The sequence below is a fragment of the Macaca mulatta genome, chromosome 2 (genome assembly GCF_049350105.2).
Source record: "Macaca mulatta isolate MMU2019108-1 chromosome 2, T2T-MMU8v2.0, whole genome shotgun sequence".
NCBI lineage: Eukaryota > Metazoa > Chordata > Mammalia > Primates > Cercopithecidae > Macaca > Macaca mulatta.
In genome coordinates, this window is record NC_133407.1 from 87,631,381 (window position 1) to 87,658,331 (window position 26,951).

The following is a 26,951-nucleotide window of genomic DNA, read 5'->3' on the forward strand; positions in this document are numbered from 1 at the left end:
CACTGATTTGGAAGCACTCATTTTCATCAAGTCTTCTGTTCATTCCTGTGGCGTAATGTCTATGAGTTTTTGCATTTCTCCAAGACCTGTATTTGTAAGCCCTTCACTCCCCCAGCCCCCACCACCTTTTTGTTTGCCATATCTACAATCTATTTCATGATTTCCTTGATTGGTTGTGTCATAAATTCCACAAAGTTATGCACAACATCTAGACACAGTGTTACACAGGAATTTATTGTTTCAGGCTTGATGGCTTTCATGGTTTTTTCTATAACAACAGTGGCATCCTCAAAGGTGTAATCTCACAAGACTTTAATGAGGTTCTCTCTTTGGGGTTTTCCTTTCCATAGAGTACTGTGTATAATGAGCCTTAAAATTTCTTAAGACTCCCTGATGTAGAGGCTGAATTACAGATATTGTGTTTGGGGTCAACAACTTTGGTGTTGAACTCATGGGGTTCTGGGTGACCAAACACATTGTACGATATCAAAAGAACTTTAAAAGGCAGTCCCTGATTGACAAGTTACTTCCTCACTTCAGGGACAAAGCAATGATGAAACCAATTCATAAAAAAGGTTTTTGCTGTTCATAGGCTGATTGTTGTACGATCAAAAGACTGACTCCGGCCAGGTGCAGTGGCTCACACCTGTAATCCCACAACTTTGGGAGGCCGAGGAGGGTGGATCGTGAGGTCAGGAGATGGAGACCATTCTGGCTAACATGGTGAAACCCCGTCTCTACTGAAAGATACAAAAAATTAGCCGGGCTTGGTGGCGGGCGCCTGTAGTCCCAGCTACTTGGGAGGCTGAGGCGTGAGAATGGCGTGAACCCAGGAGGCAGAGCTTGCAGTGAGCTGAGATGGCGCCACTGCACTCCAACCTGGGAGACAGAGCAAGACTCCATTTCAAAAAAAAAAAAAAAAAAAAAAAAGACTGACCCCTGTATTTTATCTTTTCCTTTCAAGTCTAGTGGTTAGCAGCTTTATTGATAAGTGTAGCTCTGATCATAAACCTGACTGTATTTGCATAAAACAGTACGGTTAGCCTATCGTTTCTTTCCTTCAATTGTGGTGTTGCTTCTCTTTCTTACGAATACGTGTTTTTGTGGCATTTTCTTTTTCTACAATGGGACACTTTTGTCTGCTTTGAAAAACTGTTCAAGCAGGTCGCTTTTCTTCTCAATGATTTTCTTGATGACATCTAGGAACTCATCTGCTGCCTCTTGGTTGGTAGAAGCAGCTTCTCTTGTTATCTTGACATATTTTAAGTCAAACTTTTTTCTAAAACTATTAAACCGTCCTTTGCTGGCATCAAATTCTCCAGCTTTAGATCTTTAAACTTCTTTTTGCTTTAAGTTATCATACATTGACTTAGTTTTATGTCAAATCACATTAGTCTATAGGTATGCCTTTCTTATAGCAATCCTGCACCTACGTAAAATTGCATTTTCAATACAAGATAAAAAGGTAGTTCACAAAAACCACTATTGGCATAGCTGTAAAAGTGCAGCTGCGGGCGTAGCTGTAGCGATGGCTTCACAGATTTATTTTCCTTTTTTTTTTTTACAGTAGTCCTTATGCTGGTTTCATTTATTTGCAAATGGTAGGCAAATGAAGCCACAGACCTCATTGGGTGATACATATCAAGAAATTCAACAACAAAATGTCATGACTTTTCTGTGTTTCTTGGGAGCACTTTCATCCTAGCATTACCAGGCGCCCTGTGTATAGGTCCTTTGGTGTTATTTAAGGTTTATGATATTTCATTACACAGAATGAAAATACACAAAAGTACAAGATATCTTTTTTATCACTGTGATATGCAATTTACTGGAGAGATGAATTGTCCAGGTGACTACGATGAGCATCGCACTGAGCTCACTCCAATAACAAGTGGTAACTACAAAATTATTACAGTAGGATAGTATGAATTATAGTTACTTTTATGCAGTTATGATGTAATAATGCATCTTTACATTTGTTAACATTTATCTCAACTGTAAATGATGCCATGTACTCTGCATTTGTGTGAGTAAATTTTTATAAAATTTTACTTGTTATTCTTATAAAATTTGTGTATATTTGGTGGTGTATATTTGTGCATATTTGGTGGTAGTATATGATAAAATAGACTAGTATCTACACATATTTCATGCATTCTTGACACACATAACTTTTTCTTAATTTTCTTGCTATTTCTAAGCTATGTAGTTCACAGGCAAGTTTTTTCGAGTTATTGGAAATCTCTAAGAAAGTTTTCCAATACATTTACTGAAATATATATACATCCATATATATATATTTCTTTTTTAGCTGGAGTTTGCCAAACAATTCATAATTGTTATAATGTGTTTGTGTTTTTCCTCCTAAATAGTGAAGGACACACATGCTTTCAGAGTCTTGGAATGTGTGGTATGCACTCTGTGATTGCTGAAAGAAAGTGCTTTTGAAAATCACTAGAAAGTCACCGGTGAAAATCGCAGAAACATTCATCAGCAAGAGAGATTTCCTGTTACCCCAACAATATGTAGCAGTACTTTGGAGTTAAGTATTATGTATCAAAGGGCACTGCACTTGTACTTAAACAAAAAAAACTTAAAGTATTTCAAAGTATCAGATCAGGTTGTCATATTGCTTTAGGCTACCATTACTTTTTCCATTTTCTATTCTCACAGTATGGCAGATGCATGCTATAGATGTTGGAATTTACACTTGGTTCCCTGTGGGAAAAAAATTAATATACAAAGAAAAAGTAATATGCCCTTTGTGAAAGAACTTTTCTTTGGTAAATACAACTTTCAATTTAACTAAGATCTAATTATTTATGCTTTGAAACTTCTGAGGATGAATAGTCCTGAAAACAGTCATATGCTTCTTGAAAATTCACTTTCAGGAATTTTTCTCATCTCTCAATTCAAAAGAAATACTTAGACAAATCTTTACCAACCCAAAATATATAGTCTGATATCCAATTTTTACCAACCACGTAACACTACATTTAGAAAGTAATTTTTTTTAAAGATAATATCTCTCTAGAGAACTACTAAATGGAATATGCCTAATTGGAAATTTGAACTCTTTCCTCAAAGCTTTCCAGAGGAAGAAAGCTAAAAGCTTCGTAGTCTGGTATGTGTGTGTGTGTGAGTGAGAGTGTGTGTGTGTGTGTGAGTGAGAGAGTGTGTGTGTGAGTGTGTGTGTATGTGTGTGGGCAGGGGGCAGGGGAGAAGGGGCAGGGGGTGGTAAACAAATTCATTAACTATCACTCTTAAATTAATCAAAATTATTCTCCTGAAAGCAAATACTTTGCTGAATCAGATCTATAACCTGGCTTTGTGTCAGATAACTAGAATTAATGCCTTGAATGAATACATATTCTTGCCACCATAACTTGGCCATTATAATTGAGCACCTACGATGTGCCATATATTGGATGTAGAAAATTCATGTATCACTTTTATTTAACCTTCCAAATAGCCTTGAAAAATGAGTGTAAGAAAACATACTTACATATAAGAAAACTAACGGATCAAGATGATTAAGTAACTTTGTTGAGGTTGCCAAACTAGTATTCAAAGGTGACTTCAGTAAATTAGTGTTAAAATGCCAGATATTTTTCCCTCCAAGAGTCAGACTGTCTCTTGTTTCATCATTCTAAGTTCACTAGAATTTCAGGATTCTAAGTACTTGTTAAGAACACTGCTTGTATGAATACACTATTAATATAATCATTTAAGTGAATAAATAAAAATGAAGTCTTAAAAAAGTAATTCAAAGGTTTAATCACTATAATTTGTGTTCAAAAATCCACTATAGGTCTCCAAATACAAAATAAGTATCAGGGACATTAAATGTAAAATAACTTTTTATTTTTGTAAAAATCATAATTTTGTATTGCTTATTATCATATTTACCTATTTTTTAGAATAAAGATATTAAAATAAAATGTCAGGATTTCATCTAAATGGAAGATAATTTCTGCTTGTTTGTAATTGGGGCTTGGATAAAATGAGAAACTTACAAGCATGTTGGAAAAAAATACTCATTTTACTGGTTTTAATTAGCACTATGGAATTTTCTTTTTTACTAGTGTTGCCAGGTTACAATCTCTGCCAATGAACTTAATCTAATATGTATGTGAGAAGGAAAAAAGAATATGTATATATATAATAGACACATATATACATGCACACACATAATTTTAAACTTATTTTTTAAAGATAAAATTTGTGATTCTGTGGAAGAAAATGACTGATCATAAACATTTCATTATTCTAGATTCTGAAATTACTCTCTCTACTTGGATTGCTAGATTGAACAAAATTAGCATTTTATCTTGTTACTATAACCTCAGAGATATTTTTCACATATGCATTTCACACTTGCTGCAGTTGCTATGGATTATGTAATCTACAGGCAGTGGTTGCTATGGGTTACGGTACCCAAATGACAGAGCCCCACAATATAGTCTTTTCAAATTTTCAGAGGACTTCCTCAAATGTAACTAATCGCTCTACAGAAAATAACGTCTAGCTTAGTGGAATATTATCCGATAAATTTATTTACTGGTCTTTAAGATTGATATATTATTTTCAGACTGAAACTCTGATACTATCTTGAAGGGCTTTTTCTGTTCAGCAGAGATTGAGGTTAGCCAGTATTGAGGACTATAAAAATCTTTGATAGTTTAATGGGTAAAATATGCAACAGGATAGAAATTGAATATGATAGCATTTCTGCTTCTTTGCAAAACAAGGAACAACAAACAATCAGAAGTTCTCTGAACTCAGAAATGCTTCATATGGTTTCATAATTGATTAAGATATATATTGTTCCTCACATGCAGAAATATATGTATATGTATATAGAGCACTAGAAAATGTATGAGTATATCCAAACAGTCTTAATTTTGAAGGTTCATTGTAATTTGAATTGAACAGGATATTATTATCTAAAGTTGTACATCTGCCTTCATTTAGTTTCAAAATTATCAAAACAATGTTTCCCAGAGTATCCCACAAATAATTGTTCTTAGTAGGTCTTATAATTTGTATTGTCTTACTTGTCCAAAGATACTAGGTACACACACACACACACACACACACACACACACACACACACACAGAGCTGTATTTGCTGTATTTTGCATTTACATGCTACGGCTAAAGAGTGTGAATTTTAATGCTCTGGTCCACAGTATTGAATTCTAGGCCATCTGTTTATTAACCATGTCACTATGGGAAATTTAGTTAAACTCCCAAAATATTTGCTGCTTTATCTGTAAATTAGTGATAATAATACCTATCAAATCGGATTGTTGTGAAGATCATATGCCTCACATATAGCAAAAACTCAATACATGTTAGTATTATGTATTTATTGATATTTATTACCAAAGCCCTTAATATTGTTATGCCTTTATTTGAATTTCATGTGAATACAAAGAGCAAAATGGGAACATTGATACTCCCCAGTTACTATAGTATAATTTTTCTGAATGGACAATCAGATGTATCACAATATTTTAAGGAAAATTCAAAATTTTGTAAGATTTTAAGATTGTAGTCATTTCATCCCAGGATATTATTGCAGTATACTCAATAAAATGTTCATTATTTCTTGGTAACCAGCAGCAGCACTGCAGTCTATTTTATATTTTCTTAAATTTCTATGATTTATTATTGCTTGAATTTTTAGTTATTGGAATATTGTATCACCGTAGAGCAAATAGGATGAACAAAGTAGGTCTTGACGATAAATTCAATATTTTGCTATTTTAAAAAACAAAACATTTGACTTTATATAGCTGAATTGACTAAATTCAGTATTGACTTTAAAGCATTCAGTTAGTAATAAAGGCTTTAGAATCTTTAGTCTTAATCTTAAAAATAAATCAGATGAATTTATCATTTTGTAAAATCTAATTTGATCTTGAGATTTCCGTATCACACCCCACTACCTAGTCCAAAAGGAGAGAGACTTCTATACATATCATTTGGGTTCTTTGTTTTTTAATGCTTTGTTAGTCAGCATGTTTCCAAGGAAACTGAATTCAGTTTTCAATTGGGTACTTGCCTGTCTTAGTCTGTTCAGGCTGCTATAAGAAAATACCTTAGACCTGGTAATTTATAAACAGGAATTAATTGCTCACAGTTCTGAAGCTAGGAAGTCCAAGACTAAGGTATCAGCAGATTTGATTGCAAAGGCGGGATAAATATTGATCACCGTGGGCTTCAAAAATGGTGCTTTCCTGGTACGTCCTCGTGTGGTGAAAGGAGTCAACGAGCCTCCAGGCCTCTTTTATAAGGGGACTAATCCTATTCATGGGCTCCACCCTCATGACTCAATCACTTTCTAAAGTCCCCACCTCTTAATACTATTAAATCAGAGATTAAGTTTCAACATGTACATTTTGGAGGGACAGAAACATTCACACTATAGCACCACTGAAGATAAACTTGAAATATTCAGTCTTCCTGGATCAAGAAAACACAAAATATTAATGTTATCATGACTGAAAAAATTCACTATGATGCTATGTCATACTCTTTTTTCATTGATATATCACAATAGTACATATTTTGGGAATACATGTGGTGTTTTTACACAGGTACACAATGTGTAATGATCAAATCAGGGTAATTGGGATGTCTAAATTAGTGATGATAATACCTATCAAATCGGATTGTCACCTCAAATACTTATCTTTTCTTTATGTTTGAAACATCAAATTTCTTCCCTTCTAGCTATTTTGAAATATATAAGAAATTATTGTTAACTATAATTTCTCTACTGTACTATCAAATACTAGAACATACTTCTTTTATCTAACTGTATTTTTGTACCTGTTAACCAATTTCTCTTCATTCACACCCCTTTCCCTTCCCAGCCTTTGGTAACCACCATCCTTCACTCTACCTCTATGAGACTCACCTTTGCAGCTCCCACATATGAGTGAGAACGTGTGATATTTGTCTTTCTGTTCCTGGCTTATTTCATTTAATCAGGGAATCCATCCATGTTGCTGCAAATGACAGGATTTCATTATTTTTATGGCTGAATAATATTTCACTGTGTATACATACCACATTTTCTTTATTCATCTATTGATGGACACTTGATTCCATACCTTGCCTATCGTGAATAGGTATGCAATAAATATGGTGGTGCAGATATCCTTTGATATACTGATTTTCTTCCTCACCAGCACTGGTTATTTTTTGTCTTTTTGATAATAGTTATTCTAACTGGGGTGAAATGATATCTCATTGTGATTTTGATTTGCATTTTCCTGTTGATTAATATTTTTGAACTTTTATTTTCATATTCTTGTTGATGATCTGTATTTTTGTTCTTTTTGTTTGTTTGTTTGTTTTTGTTTGTCTTTTTTTTTTTTCTTTAGAAATGTCTTTTCAGGTCTTTTTCCCATTTTTAAATCAGACATTTTTTTCCTATTGAATCATTTGAGTTCCTTATATATTCTGGTTATTAATTCCTGGAAGGATGGATAGTTTGCAAATATTTTCTCCCATCTGTAAGTTGTCACTTCACTTCATTAATTGGTTTCTTTGCTGTGGTGAAGCTTTTTAGCTTAAGGTAATCCCATTTGTTTATTTTTGCTTTTATTGCTTGTGCTTTTGAGTTCTTTCTAAAAACTCTTTTTCCAGACTAAGTTCCTGTAACATTTTCTCATTTTCTTTTAATAGTTTCATAATTTCAGATCTTATGTTTAAGTCTTTAATTCATTTTGAGTTGATATTTGTGTACATGGTGAAAGAGGAGTCTAGTTTCATTCTTCTTCATGTGCTTAGCTAGTTTTCCCAACACTATTTATTGAAAATACTTTCTTTTCCCCATTGTATGTTCTTGGTGCCTTTGTCAAAGACAAGTTGGGTGTAAAGTATGAGTTTATATCTGGGTTCTCTGTTCTGTTCTATTGGCCTGTGAGTCTGTTTTTATGCCAGTACCAAGTTGTTTTAGTTACTTTCTTGCTTAGTAGTAATCTTTGAAGTCAGGAAATGTGATAGCTTAAACCTTTTGCCCAGGGTTGCCTTGGCTATTTGTGTCTTTTGTGGTTCCATACACGTTTTATAATTGCTTTTTCTATTTCTGTGAAAATCATTATTGGTATTTTTGCATTGAAGCTGTAGATTGCCTTGGGTAGGATAGACATTGTAATGATTTTAATTCTTCAATTTCCCACGAACATGAGATATCTTTCCATTTTTTTCTGTGTTCCTTCTTCAATTTCTTTCATCAGTCTCTTACAATTTTCCTTGCAGTGATCTTTTATTTCCTTGATTAGATTTATTCCTAGGTGTTTTATTTATTTATAGCTATTGTAAATGGAATTACTTTCTTGATTTCTTTTTCAGATTGATCACCCTCAGAACACAGAAAAGCTACTGATTTTTGAGGTTGATATTTTAACCTGTAACTTTACTAAATTTAACAGTTCTAAGAATTCTTCGTGGAGTCTTTAAGTTTTAAATATAAGATCATGGCATATTCAAAGAAGGATAATTTGACTTTTTTGTTTCCAATTTGGATGGTTTTTATTTCTTTTTCTTACTTAATTGCCCTGGCTAGGACTTCCAGTACTAAGTTGAGTAAAAGCGGTGAAAGTGAACATCCTTGGGCCGGGCGCGGTGGCTCAAGCCTGTAATCCCAGCACTTTGGGAGGCCGAGACGGGTGGATCACGAGGTCAGGAGATCGAGACCATCCTGGTGAACACAGTGAAACCCCGTCTTTACTAAAACTACAAAAAACTAGCCGGGCGAGGTGGCGGGCGCCTGTAGTCCCAGCTACTCGGGAGGCTGAGGCAGGAGAATGGCGTGAACCCGGGAGGCGGAGCTTGCAGTGAGCTGAGATCCCGCCACTGCACTCCAGCCTGGGCGACAGAGTGAGACTCCGTCTCAAAAAAAAAAAAAAAAAAAAAAAAGGAAAGTGAACATCCTTGTCATGTTCCTGATCTTAATGAAAAGGCTTTCATTTTTTTCCACGTTCAATATTATATTAGCTGTGGACTTGTCACATACAGCCTTTACCATTTGAGTTATGTTCCTTCTATGCCCAATTTATTGAGGCTTTTTATTATGAAATGATGTTGATTTTTATCAAATCCTTTTTCAGCATCTATTGAAATGACCATTTGTTTTTGGTCTTTGATTTTGTTGATGTATCACATTTATTGATTTGTAGATGTTGAATCATCTGGCGTCCCAGGGCTGGTTCCCACTTGATCATGTGAATAATTTTTTAATGTGTTGTTGAATTCAATTTGCTAATATTTTTTGAAGAATTCAGCATTTACGTTCATCAGGGATATTGGCCTATAGTCTTTTTTTTTTTTTTTTTTTTTTTGGTTGTATCTTTCTCTGATTTCTGATTTTCGTATCAGGGTAGTGCTGATCTTGCAGACTGAATTTGGAAATACTTCCTCCTCTTCAATTTTTGAGATACTTTGGGTAGAATTGGTATTGGTTCTTCTTTAAATGTTTGGTAGAATTCAGCAGGGTATATATTAGCTCATGGGCTTTTTTTTTTTTTTTTTTTTTTTTTTTTTGCTGGAGGGGAGACATTTTACTACTGCTTCAATCTTGTAACTCATTATGGATCTGTTCAAGTTTTCTATTTCTTTATGGTTGAATCTTAGTAGATTTTATGGGTCCAGGAATTTACTCATTTTTCTAGACTTTCCAATTTGTTGCCATATAATAGTCCAATTCGTTCATAATAGTCTCTGATTAGCCTTTGTATTTCTTTGACATCAGTTGCAATGTTTCCTTTTTCCTCTCTGATTTTATTTGAAAATTCTCTCTTTAGTTTTTAGTTGTCCTAGCTAAGAATTTGTTGATTTTATTTTATTTTTTCAAAAAAGAAACTTTATGTTTTGGTGATCTTTTCTTTTTTTTAGTCTGAATTTCATTTATTTCAACTCTGATCTTTATTATTTATTTCTACTAATTTTGGGTTTGTTTTGTATCATGAAAAAGAATAATATAAGATTAAAGTAAAGTATGTCTTTATAAAAATTAATTGGAGAGTATTATGAAGAATCCAAAGCATTAGAAACTTGGCATAATTAAGATGATGTCTAACTCTTCTTTTTAAATTAAAATTGGCACAAGATTTAGAACTTTTAATTTGTATTTACTAAGATAAATTTAAAAATTCAGATTGGTGGTGTTTGTAATATTAAAGAATACATAATTCCTAGAAAACATACTAAAATATTTTAATTTTAGACCTAGATATTTGGTTTAAAGAATGTAAAATAGATAAATCATATTTGCATGATGTATTTTTGTGGGACAGTGATTAATCCTTTTGAGACGAGATTCTTCACCAGTGTTTAGGAATAAAGTCTATTTGGGAAAAACAAAATGAAGGATATGGAGGTATATAATTCACTGGGCAATAACAATGGGGATAGAAAGATCAATTATTGGAAAATTTAGAATATTTTTCCACTCTTAAGACTGGTGTAATATTTTATGACAGCTTCTAATTCCTTCTCCTAAATGCTTATGCTCATAATTATCTTTGTACATCTACATCAGTGTGCTAGATTTAAATAGTCTAGCCTAGTAGAGGTATAGAACTACCCTTTTAGGCTGTTGGGAGAACAAGAATATAGTTAGGAGTTAATATGGAAAAAACAAACTTATTGGGAACCATCTAGCTTTCTCCTGAAATGAGTTATTTCCTTGAATATAGATTTCTTTGTGTGTTGCATGTCTACTACCCTAACTATTCAAGTCAAAATTAGCTCATGGTTTTATTAAGGAGCAGAAACATGCAAGGACTATTTTATAAAAGCAAGTTGTAGTAGAGGAGCCATTCTTGATTAATTTTTAACTTTATTCATCGTCACTATCTATAGCACCTAGAACAGTGTCTGAGTCCTGACCACACGGATTGAACATCTGCTGAAAAGATTCTGAATAAAATATTTATATATTCTAAAAATCTTATCCATAGAACAATATTTATATTTTTGATTTTTTTGTGTTAAAGCAAAATAATAAAAAAGTTAAATTGAATGAATGGTGAAAATATATTGAATTGAAATTATTATAAGCCTTTTTACGTGTTCCTTCCCAGGTAAAAACTATAAATTATTGTCATGTTCACTTTGACTTGTATTAAGTAAAATGAATTTTAGATGAAGAGGAAAAAATATAATTACTTGTATTTGACTAAGTGGTTTGAATTTTTTTTCCTATCAATCCTATCAAAGGTTTAATCTTATCATATTTCCAGTTTACAGTGAAGGTCCTTTTACTAATTTCTTATGACACAGTGAATTTCTCCCTCTTCATTTTGATGGTCCCTTAACTTGTATTTCCATCACCTGGGTAATGCAACTGACAAGTGTGTATATGAACACTGACACATCTCATCGATATATACTCTAGTCAAGGAGAGTAATTTGCCCAAAGATCATAGCCTGCCCAGCAATTTATCTCACACCTGCCCAGACAGACACAACAGTCTAGCTCATCCATCAAAGTTCATGATGTAAGCTCAGTGGAATTTGAAACTTACAATAAGAAAATGAGATTGGTGTAATCAACATTATATGCAAGGTGACATAGAACGAACAGTTACAAGGCTGTATTTTAAAACAATTATTTTTCAACATATAAACAGTCAAGTTAGCCTGAAAATAGGTATCTTTTAAAATATTTTTTTCGGGTTGTGGCTTCAGACCAACTTTTAGGGATTTCCAATATAAAAATTTCCAAACCAAAAAACGTGAATTAAATTAAAGAGCAACACTTTAAATGTTTTTACTTGAGAGAATCACAAAGTGTTTTAAAGACCTAAATACCTAGAAAGGTGAGTTGCAAATATAAATCTCTGTATTGTTTCTGCATTACTATCCATTTTCATAGCCTCAAAAATTTTTCATGCTAGAATAAAGTCTTTCATTATTCAATCTTAGCAGAGTAAACATTAATACATCTCCATTTCATTATGATAGCACCTTAACATTAAAAAAATGTTTTAGGCTGGGTGCGAAGGCTTACACATATAATCCAAGCACTTTGAGGGGCCGAGGTGGGAAGATCATGAGGTCAAGAGATTGAGACCATCCTGGTCAACATGGTGAAAACCCTTCTCTACTAAAAACACAAAAATTAGCTGGGCATGGTGGTGCGTGCCTGTAGTCCCAGCTACTAGGGAGGCTGAGGCAGGAGAATCGCTTAAACCCAGTAGGCAGAGGTTGCAGTGAGCCGAGGTCGCACCACTGCACTCTACCCTGGCAACAGAGTGAAATTCCGTCTCAAAAAAAAAAAATAGTGTATTATCCTATTTTCAAAATTTTGTTTTCCAGAATGAGCACTGGAAGTAGACAGATAATGATATCCCTGTTTTAGAACACTGAAATTTTGAGAGATTAAGAAACTTGTTCAAAGTCACAAAATTGGCTCATGAAAATTCCAAGAATAGAATCTAGATTTCCTGAATCCAAGACTTTTCTTCCAAAATGCAAGACTGCCTTCTGTGGTACTTCTCTGTTTCAGAATATGTTGGTGTATGGCATTAAGTAGGGCATCAGAATTTCAGAGCTGAAGTAAATCTTGGAGACTATCTAGTATAACTTCCCTGAGTTTATAGAGAAGAAAATGAAGTTCAGACAAAGGGGGCAGAACTGAGATGAGAACTCAGGTTCCTAGAGTCATCAATCAAATACCCTTTATAGAATACCAAGCTTTTCCTCAAATACTCATTCTAATATTTGCACATGTTAGAGCGTGTGAATTTGTTGTCTCTGTTTTATCACTTGTAGTATAGAGACAATGTTTTCCAAAACAACTGTTCCACTATGCAGGATATTATAGATGTTTTATTTAAAAGTACCTATTCTCAAATCTTGTGCATACCCAGGCACCAATCTAACATGAAAATCTTCTGGTTGGAAATTTAAACAGAAAACACCATTATTATGTACCACGAGCCCACCAAAAGAGTTCAAATTAGTTTTATTTGTTATCTCAGCTTTGTAGATAGCAGAACCATCTTTCGAGTATTATGTTAAGATAATATGAATTTCTTAAATATTGGTTTCAGTTTATATTTGGAAGTCTCAGAACCTTGGTAGTATAGATTACATTTTAATACAAATGAGTGGGTAGATAAAAAAACAAAAATCCTGTTTTTAGGTAGGCTTAGAAAATTAAACTTTAAGAACAACTAATAATAAGAACAAATTATATTAGCACTTAATTCAAATAATAGAACTCGAATTAATTAATCTACTTCCTCCTGGGATAGACTTCTGTAGTTTTAAGACATATGTACTTGGTACAGGGTACACTTTTGACAAATAAATATGGCATGGTGTGGTAAATATACTAAGTTTTAGTTTTTCAAATACTCCCTTTTATATTAAAAAAAAATGTGAAACTTAAATCTGTGCTGGCAAGAAAGAAAGAAGGGGTGGGACTCTGAAGGGATTAAATTGACTAATTTCTATTGGTCAGATGTTTCAGACCTCAAAATTGACCTCAGCTCAGATATTTCAGAAGATGAAATATGAGCAAAATCCAAATTGTCACACGTTTAAAATCTTAATAGATCTCCTTATCTATTGAAAACTTTTATTGTCTTTTTGGTTTTAAGATTAGGAGGTAGAGAAGGTGGCTGAAACCCCTTGATGGCGTTGTACTCTGTTGCTGTGGTATTTTTCTCTTGTTTCTTTGAGTACTATTTTTAATGATACTGGTCAAGAGAGAAGAGACCACAAAGATTCAATATCATAACTTTTGTGTAAATTGTATCAGATTTAACAACCAGAAGAACAATAAACTGGAAGTTAGAATATGTACACTTTGCTTTTCACTTGTCCTTGAAATTCTCTGCTATCCTTAGATGCTCATAACCTCAGATATGTTTTTTTTTTTCTCTCTCTCTCTGTAACAAGAGAAGTTAGACCCAAGGATGTCTTTTTTCCTTCTACCTATGAGTCTATCATGAGAGGTCACTGAGTGAATAGTTCTGTTTAGTGGTTTTAATATTCTTAAAAATCTACCCTATTCAAAGACGTTTCATCCTAAAACAGTTCCTTTATCATTTGACAAATTCACTGGGCACTCACCGCATAAGAGACTATCCAGCCTGCAATGTGGAAAGTGCGCCCGTCATCACACAGCACTGATAGGCTGCAGTAATTACGTTGGTTTAATATGACTTTCTGCTTCAACTGGCAAGAGTTACTGTAGCCCCTTCTTCAGAGGAACTGTTTCATTAGGCAATATGTGACCTCTCGTTGGAGTTTATTATTCTAATCATTACTCAGAGAAATGGAGAAAACTGATTACCTTAGTCTTTTTAGCACCTTTGTTCTTTACAATGAACTTTTGTAGCTGCTAGAGTTACTAAAACGCCATAATATCCCGTAAGTTTAGATGCTGTAGCTATTGGAAGGAAAACTATTGTGGCATTTGATATGTTTTATGTCATGGCCACAGATCTTTTTTATGAGCTATTGTTTGCTGTATTATGATAACCTTAAGAATAGCATAGTAATTTAACTTTAGTATTGTGGATGACTTGTACTGCATTTTCAGATATTTTTGTGTTTCAAGCACAAAAATGAGACTGTCTAAAAACTGAAGCTATGCTACATATGAATGAGTTTGGTTTTGTGTAGGTGACCACAGAATAAATAACAGCAATTATACAGCACAAGAAAACATTAATGAGAGGAAAGAAAACTATACTTGAAGCCATTCTTGGTAGTATGTATTACGTTTGTTTCTGTATCCAAATCTTAATGATTTATATTTGTTTCTCATGATTTCTATCCCCTTTGCAAAATTAATTTCTCCTCAACAGCTTTGCCTTCATAGCAATATCTGTAGTATTTGTACATAAAGATATTTTTTCCCTTTGACAAAACTACCAGATTGTCTCAGTTTTCCATATGATATAATGAATAACTAAACACCAAGAAGGGCCTGAATATAGTAAATAAACAGTCTTACATGTTTGTGTATTTGTTTTTCAGATGCAAATTTTGTGATTTAAAAGTGGACATTAATTAATAGCAGTTATTATTTATTAAGCTCTTACTATGAGCAAGGCACTGTATCATGTGTTTTCTATTCATTGTTTTTGGTGGGTGTTATCTCCATTTAACTCATGGAGAAGAGAGGCTTAAAAGTTATACTTTAGGATAGTTTAGTAAAGTTTTAAAGAACAGATCATTCTACTACGGGTCATTGATAGTCATTAGTACCAAAGCATATCTATTGCCATATATTCCCATATACTATTCTAACTTCCTAAAGCAATTAAACAAAAGGGAAAAGTGCAGCCTAAACAAAATAAGAGTTATTTCAGTTTTTTAACTCATTAATACTTATGATTTTCATGTGAGATAAAGGTACTGATGACTTTTGAGTTTGAAGTCATGTGACAATCTATTTTAACCAAATTACTGTAATATACAAGATCCAGAGATATGTTCCTTAGAAGCCTCAGTGGTCATTATGACAATAAGTTGTAGGATGATGTAGAATCTTTCTAGGTCACAAGTTGGAATCACCTCCAGAGATTTCATCACATTTTATAATGTCCTGATGGTATGCATCTTTATTCATTGAGGAAAAAAATATGTTTTCAAATTGTTAAAGTTAATCAAATGAGATTATAACCATAAAATTCTTATACCTGACATACAAAATATTCAGTAAATTTGAGTTTTATTATTATAGTTGTAATATTAATACATTAAAGCCAAGTCATACATTGAATGACTAAACTGAAAAACACTATTTGCAGCCTGGAATGACTCTAAAGGCAGTTTCAAGGGAGAAAAATCCAAAATTTCTTAAATTAGTGGCAATATGAAGTAAGTAAATAGTTTCCCAAATGAAAGATAATAAAAGACTCTATTCATTTAAATAGTGTCTTTCACTATTACTATTACTATTAATATACTATTTCACTATTGATAATTTTATTAGAAATAGTAATAGGGAAATAGTATTTCGTAGGGGACTTTATGCTATTTCACTGTTACTATCCAGTGATAGACACTTCATTTGAATGATTAGACATAGTCTGTTATTTAAAACACCCCTTTCAGTGCTTGATCATATTTTCAAAATCAGTAATATAAAAATGCAGTAATAATAGCAAACACAAATGTAGAGCTTACTGTATATCAGGAATGATTCACTTTACATCAATTCATTTACTATTCACAATAACTTTATGAAGTGAGATCTATTATTATTATCTCGTTTTATAGATGATGAAAGAATGCATAAACCTGAAAGGTAACTTGCCCAAGGTAATGGAGCCAGAAAGTAGCAAAACTAGGATTTGAACCCAGGCAATCTGGCTCCAGTGTCTATGTGCATAGCTAACCCTGGGACAATCAGCAATAATCACTTTAAAGTAGTAACAAGAACTACATTGACTAACCATATAAAGATTTGTAAAATAGAGTTTAAGATTAATTAAACTTAATTAAATTGACTTTAACATTATTTTTATATTTTAATCAAAATTATAACACATTTAATTATGTTAAATTTATATATTTTCCGTCATCAACAGGGATTTTCAGTCCTCCAAGATATATAAGTTTTGTTTAAATGAAATAATAGAGGAACATCTGGTTATGCTTGACTCATGGCATTTCAATATTACCACACAAAATTATCCAACATTTTCGCAAATCTGTTTTTTAATAAGCCTTATTATTTTAAAGTACATCATACATGAAGACTGTTATAAGTAAAATGTTATTTGTCTCATTTTCAAAAAATTCAGCTCAAAAGAAAAATATTAGGTCTACTGGAGAAGTTTAATTCAATTAGAGAACAATTTAGAATATTCCTAGTACATATGTCAATTACCTTATTTTGATCTTCTGAGCAACAAGTGAACTCAAGTTGTTAAAAAAAAAATAAGCAAAAAAGCAAGAATAAAAATATTAGACCCTAAACAACAGGGAGATGTTTTAAATGTGTCTCAAAGGATACATTATTTTACTTTTGTTTTAAATAAACAAATCAATTTAAGTCTTAAGTCATGACTTACGACTTGTGAATTTGAACATTTTTTCAAAGGAAGTGAAAAAATAACTTGAGCTTTTTTACTTTACGTATTCTACAAGTTTCTGCAAAATGTTAACTCCATTTTTTTGAAATGAAAATAACCTCTAAATTATTTTGTTGGAGATATCCAAAATTTGGATGCATGAGTAACTTTTGACATTATGGGAAGAAAAAAGTTTATGGTTGCTGCAGCAATTGCATGTATTTGTATAAACAACCAGTGCCTTTCTCTTTAAATTGCTAGCAACTGCTGTCTTCTCTGTTAATGATCATTTCAGATATCTTGGGAATTGTCATTAAAGTATTGCTAACAGGTGACATCTATTGTTATATGTTGAGAAAATGTAGGGAATTTTACTTACATATTTAGATTCCATTATGAATGAATCTTTAGCTGTTTCAGCTTGGTTTCTTGTTTGCCCCAAAGAGTTAATCACTAAAAATCATAGGTGAGCCTATTCTCTGATGATTTGTGTCTCAATTTTCCAAATCGTTTCAGAGAAGACTCTAAAATATTGACAGCTTGCTAGAGTAAGTGGCTGCATTCCTTGGAATTACTCCGGAAAAGAGAACCTCTTATTGAAAAAGTCATATTACATACACTAAATTACTATTTTAAAAATATTTAAAGAGAAAACTGTCACCAAAATTTTAGCTACTTTAAATTCTCGTCCATAATGGAAATAGTTACTATTTTAAAAAATATATTTTTCTTATGTTTTCCAGAATGAATCATTGAAACTGTCAGTGATTGTATAATGAGTTTAAATTATTCTAATTCATTACTATGTTCCAAAATGTTATAATGCAAAAATTTGTTCTAATACAATTATGTTGTATTAATTTCTAAGGCAATATCGAACACTGCTAAGCTTCTAATCCATGATTTCTTTTTATTAAAGTTTTACCAAAAAAGATCATTTTTCCCACCTTTGGAACACTGCTATTTCAGGATTTAAACATAACTTTTATTACTTAAGCCTGGTGGAGTAGGAGTTGCTGAGGGAGGGAAATGTTGCTGAATTAGAACTTGAACTGGAGTCAACAGTTAATCATTTTTAGAAATTGTGCTGGCTTTTTAATGGTGCTTGGCTGAAACTGCCAGAAGCACATTTCCATCTTAACCCCATCCGGGAACATTGGTTTATGACTAAATCATAAGTGCCAGATAATGAGCAGTGAGCATAAATACCAATTCTGACTTTACTTTGCTATTTTTCTGCAGAGATATCTTTCTAATAAAGGGAAGTTGATCCTCTTATCCTGGATGCTATGGAGAAAACTCAGCTGTTAGTGCGATTACGTGAAAATACCGCTGATCAAGACTGCTTATACTTGGCAGCTGGGCAAAGGGAATAGGATGTTTGTTTTGTTTGGTTTGTTTTTGTTATTTTAGCTTTAGAAAAAGACAGGGAAAGTAAATTGCATAACTCATTACAAAATCTGAACTTCAAAAAACTGAGATAGCAATAGAAGAAGCAGCCGGTTGGGGGTCATAAATCGGAAGTTTGAACTAAAACTAAAAGACTAGGATTTATAAATTCAATCAAAATGGCAAGGGACTTAACGCTGATTTGTAAATCTGTCACTTTTTATCCTTAAGATGCAAGAAAGATTTTAAATAAAAAATATTTTCAGTTTAGACTGTATTGGCATTATTACTGACTCTCAGAATTTGTAAATCTGATAATCTTGTAAATACAGTAAAATGTTGGAAAATATATAATAATTATTTTGTGTATTTATAAGGCTGTTCTGAGGGATTTAAGCTTTTTTGTTTACAGATGGCTTTCTTAAAATTATCAGGTTCAAACTTAAGATTTATCATCTTAGATGTCCTCAGTTATATGTTATATTGGCCAAGCCATAGTTATTTCATGAGGAATATTAATGAGTTTTATAAGAATAGATGTAATCTTTCATACTGAGCCTAGATCTGATCTTACAAGGTTATTTCCCTCTTAATATTTATTTCCCTTTTTATTGTCTGCTCTATCTCCAGCTGACTCACTGTTGTCATCTTTATTTTACCTATACAGAATATCTTTTTAAAAGGCAGAGTAATTTATATTCTCTCTTGTGAGAATAAAACTTTTGTACAAATCTAAACAGTTTAACAGCATCTTCACATTGCAAAAACTTCTTTTTTTGAATTGGAAATTGTTTTGCCTGCCAAATTAAGGGAGAGTCAGAGCATCATCTTCAAACTAAATGGAGATCAATAGCTATATAATATTATTCATGTAAAAACAATCTTTCTGCCCTTTTACCAGTTGTAAGAATTTATTTTCAAGTTAGTTTTGTCAAGGTTTTATGTTGATAGATTCACATATCAGTACAACTATAGAATCTTTGGAGTAGAACTGGATCTTATAAGAATTTCAACTGGCTTTAAATATTAAAAACTTTTTTTTTTTGTATTTTTTTGGTGTAAATTTGACAAAATCACTAAAATGATTTTAAACTTAATTTGCTTTTTTCAATTATAAGATATTCAGAAGATTCAGAATTCTAAAGTTACTGACAAGAAAACTGTGAACAATTTCCTTATGTTTATGTTCCCTGATAACACAGTTCCTCTTCTTATGGAAACCAGTGTTCCCAATACCTTCTGATAGAGTCTCACTATAAAAATTTCAGTCAACCCAAAGCAATATAAACACTAACATTTTTACAAGTTAAACAAATCCCAGCTTCCCGACAACTATTATTCATATTTGTGAATATGATTTTAATCATCTCTCCATGCATATATGCAGGTGGAAAATAGGGATAGATAAATATATAGACATTTTAATAAAATAATATTTACATATTAAGAAAAGAGTTATATTTATTTTTGCTTCATTGTAAGATACATCGGTTTTCAAAGATCCCTATTATGTTATGAAAATTTAGAAATCCTGAAAAAATGGAGATCCTAGATTCATTACGCTCTTTTTGCTACGTGTTCCAATTTGATAGCATTCATTAAATCCTTGCTTTGTAAGATGTTAAAAATAGCATACTTTTTTTTCATTATTATACTTTAAGTTCTAGGGTACATGTGCATAACGTGCAGGTTTGTTACCTATGTATACTTGTGCCATGTTGGTGTGCTGCACCCATCAACTCGTCAGCACCCATCAACTCGTCATTTACATCAGGTATAACTCCCAATGCAATCCCTCCCCCCTCCCCCCTCCCCATGATAGGCCCCGGTGTGTGATGTCCCACTTCCCGAGTCCAAGTGATCTCATTGTTCAGTTCCCACCTAAGAGTGAGAACATGAGGTGTTTGGTTTTCTGTTCTTGCGATAGTTTGCTGAGAATGATGGTTTCCAGCTGCATCCATGTCCCTACAAAGGACACAAACTCATCCTTTTTTATGGCTGCATGGTATTCCATGGTGTATATGTGCCACATTTTCTTAATCCAGTCTGTCACTGATGTTCATTTGGGTTGATTCCAAGTCTTTGCTAAAAATAGCATACTCACTACATCCTCCTCTGAGTCCCAAACCCTAATTCCTAGCATTTGTTCTTTGTTATTTATATTATCAAAGATTAAAATTCTTGCATTTTGTTTTGTAAAAGTCATTCTCAACTGACAGTTTTTTTGTTTGTTTCTTTCTTTCTTTCTTTCTTTCTTTCTTTCTTTCTTTCTTTCTTTCTTTCTTTCTTTCTTTCTTTCTTTCTTTCTTTTTTTGAGATGGAGTCTCTGTCTCCCAGGCTGGAGTGCAGTGGCACGATCTCGGCTCACTGCAAGCTCTGCCTCCTGGGATGGCACCATTCTCTCAGCCCTCCGAGTTGCAGGGACTATGGGCACCCGCCACCAAGCCCGGCTGTTTTTTTTGTTTTGTTTTGTTTTGTTTGCATTTTTAGTAGAGACGGGGTTTCACCACGTTAGCCAGGATGGTCTTGATCTCCTGACCTCGTGATCCGCCTGCCTCGGCCTCCCAAAGTGCTGGGATTACAGGCGTGAGCCACTGTGACCGGCGATAGTTTGTTTTTTAAATTGAAATGGATTATCTACTTACCACCAGTTTTATTACCACATTTTCATTTTTGAGTGTTTCATTTTAATTAGCTTCTTATTGCGTTGGATCATTTTTTTGAATCACTTTTGTTTTTATGTTTAAAAATGAGGATCATTTACATGATCATTTACATGATGTCATATTTGTAAAATAAAGTAAAAATCCCACTTAATTTGGCCTTTTGATGATTTTTCATTGGAAGGCTAGGCATAGCATTGAGTTGTACTTCAAAACACTGTATATGTACTTTTGTGAAAACACTACCATATTTTCTAGTACAAAAAAACCCAAAGATTAAAAATTACTTTTATAATTTTGAGAAATATCAAACTTAATAGCAAAAAAGCAAAGTATAATACTGCTACATGCCATTATTTTTTGCTTTTATCATGCTTTCTAAATAACTACTTTGTGTGATAAACCCAAATGTAAAGGGCAATTATAAAAAACAGATACCTACATGTACTATTATACTAACACTTTATTGAGAATATTTTATTGGCAGAAGATACTAATCGCACTTGGAGCCACAGTTTGCAGGATAGTATATGGCTGTTGGTTTATACCATGTACATATTTGAAATCTTAATTCCTTATTATTGAATGCTATCATTACCATCCTGGTAAGTCCTAAAACTGGTCTCTGTATCAATAGATATGAAATGACTTTTAAAGTACCCATTATGTAATCTGCAACATCATATAACCAGTCTGAGTTTTTGCCCCCAAATCTCTCTTAAGGAGACTTACAGTAACCTCTTTGAGTGTGACTAGTGGTACAAATGGTCATTCTTCATGCCTCTTCTACGTCTGGAATGACCTGAACCTCTGTCTCTGACCAACTGGAACAACTTGAGCTTCACTGCTAGATTGGCTTCATAAAAGAGATAAGATCATTCACTTCCTTCTTGTTATTAGAAGTAAAGAAAGTGTATGCTGTGGCTATATTTTAGAACTGTGAGTAATTCTTCCAATTAGATGAATATAACCCATTGAGGAGTGAGTTAGTAATAATTCATGACAGATTTTGCATTTTCATTTCTAGCCCTCTGAAAGCTATATCTGTAGCAATCAGAATAGGAACTTTCCCATGTTTGAATTAATTTTGAAATCAGGCATATTCCTGTTGACTCTTGTCACCATGAATACTCATGACAGGTCACCTGTCTCTTCTCATTTTGCTGATAAGCTCATCACATCTTCTTTTGCTTTCAATAAAAACTGGTTTTATTTTCCTCACTTAAGATCTTTTTCATTAGATAAATAAGTTTTTCAGTCTTTCTTGTCATTATATCCATACACAATCTCAAGAATGTTGTTTTTTCTTTAGTTGTAGTGCACTATTGTTTATATGGTATATTGAATATAGTTTTTCAGGAAATCTTCAGCAACCTTAGATATTTTAGCCAAGTAACAGTTTAGGGTGTGCCCATCAATGTCTTACATGATACATAATCTTATGCAGGTAAAAACCCATATCAAGTATTCCATATGCTTCATCAGGGGCAAAGTAATGTATTTTTCTTAGATTGATCTTCTCACACACTAAATCAGTCTCCCAGGTGTTGCAATACATATTATCATCTCTCCCTCCAAATAACATTTGTGGTCTCTTGCAAGCACTACTATAGATGCAGGTAGATGACAAGCAATATGCTTTATAGTATTCAGCAGCTGCTTGCTTTACCTGTTGACTAGTTCCTGAATTGGCATCAGCACCAAGCAGATAGAGCCATCCTCCCTCTTAGGAAGGCTGATAACTAACATGGATGATGGCAGATAGTAAGTAAGATGTTCTCCCAGATTCAGACTGAGCTACTCCAATCATATCCCACCACTTGGAGCAACTAGCTACTCTTGAGCTTGAATGGCAGTGGGTTCAGGGAAAGTTCTGTTTTGCAGTTACATCCATGATATGTACAGAGTCGTTTTCTTCATGCAGAATGAGAGCTGGCTTCAGACAGTTATGTCCTCTCACTGTAACTTTCTTGCTTCTGTTTGCTTCTACCTCTTGTGCTGTGTCTACCCAAATCAGTGTGCTCTTGATAAAAAACAAACAAAAAATGCTTCTCAAATTTGACATTTCATGAAGATTCCACTTCTTTTTAATTAGTTTCTCCCCAGAGTTTCCAAACTTATTTCCAGAGAGAAACCCTTCCTAACTTCCTTTTAATCAAGGTACATCAAAACCTATATCCTGGCCAAAATCTGTTATTCAAGTAAGCAAACATGATACCAATGGTGTGGGTGTTATGGAAAAGCTGAAGAGAATCAAATGTGATGAGTCCATGGATGTGCTTCAGTAACAGTCAAGCCTTGAGAGGGTGGTGACAGCTGAAGAACAGCAAGGACAGGAACCACAACTACATGTTTAGAAACCAGGAGATATAAATAAGGTTTATTTTTATTCTTTAAAAAAGAGTTTATATTTACCTTTGTCTTTAAACCCTTGCATACTTGAAGGAGCCTGTCTGTTGCCTTAAAAGATAAAGGACTGGCTGGGTGTAGTGACTCACGTCTATAATCCTAGCACTTTGGGAGGCCGAGGTGAGCAGATCATGAGGTCAGGAGATCGAGACCATCCTGGCCAACGTGGTGAAACTCCGTCTCTACTAAAAATACAAAAGTTAGCTGGGTGTGGTGGCACATGCCTGTAGTCCTAGCTACTCGAGAAGTTGAGGCAGGAGAATTGCTTGAACCTGGGAGGCGGAGGTTGCAGTGAGCCAAGATTGTGCCACTGCACTCCAGCCTGGCAACAAAGCGAGACTCTGCCTTAAAAAAAAAAAAAAAAAAAGGTAAAGAACTACTTGCCTATTTTTTATAGTTATTATTATTAAATTAAAATTTTAACCTGGATTTTTTGGTGGCCAATAAATAGTATAATGGTGTGTGTGTGTGTGTGTGTGTGTGTGTGTGTGTCTCATTTATAGTGGGGTCACATAGAAATACAGATCTTAGAGAACCAAAAATAGCTCATCGGTAGTTTATCCTTCATTACCCCATCTTCTCAACCTCTTCCAGGGACTCCTTCATCTAATTATCTAGGCACTAAAGCTCATTAAACCTGTGAACTTGTTTTACAAAAAAATCAACAGAGTATTTTGTAAACTCGCAAATATTTGAGTTGCTTTGTGTATATATTTTTAATAGCAACAAGGCTGTTCTTCATAGGCAAAGTGAAGTGAAGGAGCGAGTTAATGAATTTAATTATTATAGATGGCGAATCTGAACAGTTCAAGCAAACATTATCTCTTCCTCAGTAGAAAATTTTTCTGCTTGAATTACTCTGATAATTGCCTCAGGTCTCCACTTTACCTGCGTAGGCAGTCTTCAGCTGTCTCTATATATTCATAGTTAAATTAGACTTGACTGAAAGAATTAAGCCCTCTCAGGAATTTTATGGGAAATTTGGAGGATTCAAAGGGTTAGGCAGAGACTTGTAACTGGGCCACTAAAGAACAAAGTGACAGCATTTTTGTAGTTTCAATTAAAGTGTATGTTCTCATGTCGGAGGTTAAGTTTGTTTTTTTGTTCTGTCCTTAAAAATGTATATTTTGTAACTGAAAATATAAACAAGAATATCTTTTAGCAGGGAACACAATATTCTGCCTATTCAATATTCAGATATTTTGATATCTGACAAAATAAAAATGTGTTCAAGTCAAAAATAGTGGCTCGTTGCCCTCTCCTGTCGCCTGAACCCAGTAACATGGTACTGTGTATGTATGACCTTGGATATCATTTGACAATGAGAAACACAACAGGGACTTTAGCAGGAATCCTTCAGAGTCAGCAATAAGAATGTTGTGCTACATGCACACGTATGTTTACTGTGGCACTATTCACAATAACAAAGACTTGGAACCAACCCAAATGTCCATCAGTGATAGACTGGATTAAGAAAATGTGGCACATATACACCATGGAATACTATGCAGCCATAAAAAAGGATGACTTCACGTCCTTTGTAGAGACATGGATGAAACTGGAAACCATCATTCTGAGCAAACTATCACAAGGACAGAAAACCATCACTGAATGTTCTCACTCATAGATGGGAATTGAACAATGAGAACACTTGGACACAGGGTGGGGAACATCACACACTGGGGCCTGTTGTGGGGTGGGGGGGAGGGGAGAAGGATAGCATTAGGAGATATACCTAATATAAATGAGCAGTTAATGGGTGCAGCACACCAACATAGCACATGTATACATATGTAACAAACCTGCACGTTGTGCACACGTACCCTAGAACTTAAAGTATAAAAATAATAAAAAAAGAATGTTGTGCTAGATGTCTGTTACCATGGGTTTTAGTTATTGTTTTTGGAGAAATGCATTTGGTATAACTCAATTGCCTTTAGAAAAAGTAGTGATATTTGAGGTATAGGCTAATGGCTGATAAATGAATGATTCTAAAGTAAGAAAGAAAATTACAGCAATAAAATGTGATTTTTATAATTTAAACTCTATTTTTGTTCTTCTGTGTAGTCTTCTTGAGAATGAACTTGAATCATTGTCTGTAGTGTGGAATGACTTGTGAATTGGAGCAGAATATAGTTGCGTGTGTGCCATTGCATATCTGCTTATTTTAACTTAGGGTTTAATTCTATAGTTCTTTTTAGCAATCTTAATTAGAATACCATAATCCTGAGTCAAACCAATCAATATGAAATCTATTTTACCCGTGATAAACAAATGACTAGCTGGTATTAATGTCAGCAGCTGCTGTGCCTGAGAAGTGAAAGAAGGCTATATTTGCTAGTGATTTTCTTACCACGAAAATTGCTTATGTCATGCATTTCAGAGACTCAATTTAAGCAAAAAATTCCCAGTGAAGAGTATAACAAATAAGCAGAAATAGAATTTAGAATTTGAGCTCGGACAACTCAAGATAGTACAGTATAGAATCAACTTGGTAGGAAAAAGGTGAGAAAAAAAGGATGCCTTCACATATTTTCACCTGCCTGAAAAAAGAAAAAAAAAAATGTTGAGGGAAAAAGATTCTCCTTGCCTTACGATGAAATTTTCACTAATGTTACCAAATCTTTGAGAACTTTGAATAACTCAGAATGCCCTGAGATTGATAGCAATTTTACAGGTTCAGAAGTATTTTAACCTTAACATCCCATTTCTGGAAAGCCTTGCTCTTTCGATTGTTTAGTGTCTTTAAGATACCTTTCATTGTTACACATAAAAATATTCTATGGTGATTTTGACTGCATAGGAAATGTCTAATGTTTCAGTGAATAGATTTTGTCTCCTATTTGGGAGCTCTCAAAAATAAAGTGTATGTGCTTTTCATTGAGTTATTTACTTGTTCTAGCACTGTGCTAGGCACTGAGGAATCAAAAATGTTATTTCCTTGAAGAATCAAGGTCTAATATCAGTGATAGATGGGTATATACATATTGAAAGTCAAACAAGTAAATGATAATAGAGATTTAGACCATGTTAAAGGAGAACAAATTATTTATTAGTTGGCTTCATTTTTTAAAAATAATATTTTTCAGCCTTAACCTAGCTTCAGGCAGTGTTACATGTTGTACATCCTTGATCCCATTTAGTCCCCATAAGACTCTTATGAGACACATGTCACTGATATTCTCATACTACAGATAAGAAAAATGAAGTTAAAAATGGCTGCATTTCTGAGCCAAGGCCAAGCATGCATCCAGTGACTGCCCAAACCTGATTTACCTCCAGATCTGTTGCATTCTTAATAATTAGCTTAAATTTCTTCCATGTGCAGGAATCGTATTAGATGACATACAAGTATCAGTGAATGTTCAGTTAAAGATATCCTTTATGACCAGGCATGGTGGCTCACACCTGTACAAATCCCAGTACTTTG

At 33.5% G+C, this 26,951-nt stretch overlaps 1 protein-coding gene across 6 annotated transcripts in view; it reads left to right on the plus strand.

Annotated features, from left to right (window-relative positions):
* Nucleotides 1-26,951, plus strand: part of NAALADL2 (N-acetylated alpha-linked acidic dipeptidase like 2) — a 1,473,645-nt gene that overhangs the window by 1,328,141 nt on the left and 118,553 nt on the right. The window contains exon 12 of one of the 6 annotated variants that reach the window (XM_077994178.1): nucleotides 18,303-18,512. The exons of the other annotated variants lie outside the window; for them this stretch is intronic. Within the exon in view, the coding sequence (XP_077850304.1) occupies nucleotides 18,303-18,371 (69 nt within the window). The 3' untranslated portion in view covers nucleotides 18,372-18,512. Of the gene's footprint in view, nucleotides 1-18,302; nucleotides 18,513-26,951 lie in introns of those variants that run through there. 6 annotated transcript variants of the gene reach the window in all.